General features: G+C 42.9%; 1 protein-coding gene across 1 annotated transcript in view; it reads right to left on the reverse strand.

The window, feature by feature from the left end:
- Nucleotides 1–2,756, reverse strand: part of LAMC3 (laminin subunit gamma 3) — a 94,264-nt gene that overhangs the window by 25,677 nt on the left and 65,831 nt on the right. Inside the window, exon 23 of the mRNA XM_007944344.2 lies at nucleotides 328–477. Coding sequence (XP_007942535.1) covers nucleotides 328–477 — 150 coding nt within the window. The remainder of the gene's footprint in view (nucleotides 1–327; nucleotides 478–2,756) is intronic.

The following is a 2,756-nucleotide window of genomic DNA, read 5'->3' on the forward strand; positions in this document are numbered from 1 at the left end:
TGACAGGTCAAAGTAGGTGCTCACTAAATATTTGGTGAATGAATGAAGAGCCATCATAGTTGTAACAGATAGTGAATAAGGGTAAGGTATGGTTCTGGATGCTCTTGTCTGTCTACCTGTCCCCACCTACCCTCCTTTTACCCCTTTACTCCCTTAATCTCAGGAAATCACAACTCCTGCCTTGGCTCTGGGTGCCTCCGAGATTCTCTGTAGTTTGGCGGGGGGGAGCACTGGAAAGAGCTACTTCCTGCCTTTGCTCCTCCTCTTCTGCAGTGTCAGACCTCAGATCACCTGCCGCTGTCCTCCCCTAGGTGCCCTGCTTCAAACCTGTGTGAGGGGCTCCGTCTTCTGCAGCACCTCCTGGGCAGTGGCCTGGAGGTCTTGGACTGCTTTGGTGGCCACGTTCTCTCTCATTGTGACTGTCTTCTCCAGGGTCTGTACCTTCAGGTCCAGATCCTGGGCCAGGGACTTCTGAGGCTGCAGAGAGATGGGATAAGGCTCGGGTAAGGTCTCACAGAAGAATCGAAGGGCAGATCCTCTACTCAGTTGGTGACAGGTGTCCCGCTGGGCTGTGGCTGAGGGTGAGCTCCTAGCTGGCATCCCAGAACCCAAGCCTTCTCCCCTCTGAAAACCCAGTGGGCCTCCCTGATGCCTCAGACACATGGGCAGGACCAGAGGAAGAGGAACTGGGAAGAGGGCTGCATGAAGTCAGGCCAAGAAAGCCCAACCGAGGAGCCTGTCACTTTAGACTCAGATTCCAGCCCCATCAACTTCTAGCTGTGTGGCTTTGGGAAACTCGGCTATCTCCCTGAGCTAGGCTTTCCACATTGCAAAGTAAGACTCCTTACCTAGGTCCATAGATCTTTAGCTGAAACCCTGGGGCTAGATATACTTCAGAATTCAGAACTTTCTGAAGACTAGAGGAAAAAAAAACCAAAAAACTCACTGCCATTGAGTTGTTTCCAAAGCAGTATCTCTATGGAAGTAGATTGCCCAGTCTTCCTTCTGAGGAGTGGCTGGTGGGTTTGAACCACCAGCCTTCTGGTTAGCAGTCAAATGCCTTAGGCAATGAGCGAGCCCCATCTGAGAGACCAAGTAACTGAGGCTCAGGATGGGAAGGTCACAGCCAAGGATGCAGAGCTGGGATCTGATCTCATGTTGTCTGACTCCACCACTCAGTGCTGGTACCTTTGCTAATGCCAGAATAATGCAGAAGAGGCCCTGGTCTCAATTAGCATTAGCAACAATAAGGACAGGCTGAGCCTGAGATCTACAGGTGGATGATCTTGTTTTAATACACTGCTTCCTAGTCAATTAAACTAAACCATGCCCAACTACTTAACATTTCAAGAAAAGGCAAAGCTATAGAGATAGTAAAAACATCAGTGGTTGCCAGGGGTTTGAGATAGGGGTGGGGTAATGAATAGGTGGGGTGCAGGGCATTTTTAGGGTAGTGAAACTATTCTGTATGATACTGTAATGCTGGACATATGACATTATGCATTTGTCAAAATCTATAGAACTGTACCACACAGAGTGAATGGTAATGTAGACTATAGACATTTGTTAGTAAGGATGTATCTATAATAATTCATCAATGGTAACAAATGGACACAACAATGCAAGATGGTAGTAACAGAAGAAACTATGCATGAGGGAGAGAGGGTATATACAAAGTCTCTATACTTTCTGCACAATTTTTCTATAAACCTAAAACTATTTTTTAAAAAAATCTATGATGTGGAAAAGTTGAACAGACCCCTAACAAAAAAAGAAATCAAACAGGTCATAAAAAAATTACCAACAAAAAAAGTCAAGGCCCAGAGAGTTTCACTGGAGAATTCTACCAAATATTCAGAAAACTGACACCAATCCTATTCAAACTATTCCAAAACATAGAAAACGACGGAATCCTCTCAAATTTGTTTTATGAAACAAGCATAACCTTGATACCCAAACCAGGCAAAGATATCACCAAAAAGGAAAACTACAGACCAATATCCCTCATGAATATACATGCAAAAATCTTCAACAAAATCCTAGCCACTAGACTCCAACAGCATATCAAAAAAATAATTCATTATGACCAAGTGGAGTTCATATCAGGTATGCAAGGATGGTTCAACATTAGAAAAACAATCAACATCATCCACCACATAAAGAAAACAAAGGAAAAGAACCAATGATCATATCAGTTGATGTAGAAAAGGCATTTGATAAAATCCAACCCCCATTCCTGATCCAAACTCCCTGCAAAATAAGAATAGAAGGGACATCCCTCAACATAACAAAGGGCATCTCTGCAAAACCAAAGCCAACATTGTTCTCAATGGAGAGAGACTGAAACCATTCCCCTTGCAAACAGGAACCAGACAAGGATGCCCTTTATTACCACTTCTATTCAATATTGTACTGGAAGTCCTAGCCAGGGCAATAAGGCAAGAAAGGGAAATTACAGGCATCCAAACTGGTAAGGAAGAAGTCAAACTATCTCTATTTACTGATGATATGATCCTATACCAGAAAACCCAAGAGACTCAATCAAAAATCTACTGGAACTAATTGAGAGATTTAATATAGTGGCAGGATATAAGATCAACATCCAAAAGTCAGTTGGATTCCTCTACATCAGCAAAGAGATTGCTGAAAAAGAAATAAAGAAATCAATACCATTTACAATAGCTATCAAAAAAATAAAATACTTGGGAATAAATCTTACTAGGGACACAAAGAACCTGTACAAAGAAAACTATATA

This window comes from Orycteropus afer, unplaced genomic scaffold (genome assembly GCF_000298275.1).
Source record: "Orycteropus afer afer isolate SDZICR_OR568_19922 unplaced genomic scaffold, OryAfe1.0 scaffold00123, whole genome shotgun sequence".
Taxonomy (NCBI): domain Eukaryota; kingdom Metazoa; phylum Chordata; class Mammalia; order Tubulidentata; family Orycteropodidae; genus Orycteropus; species Orycteropus afer.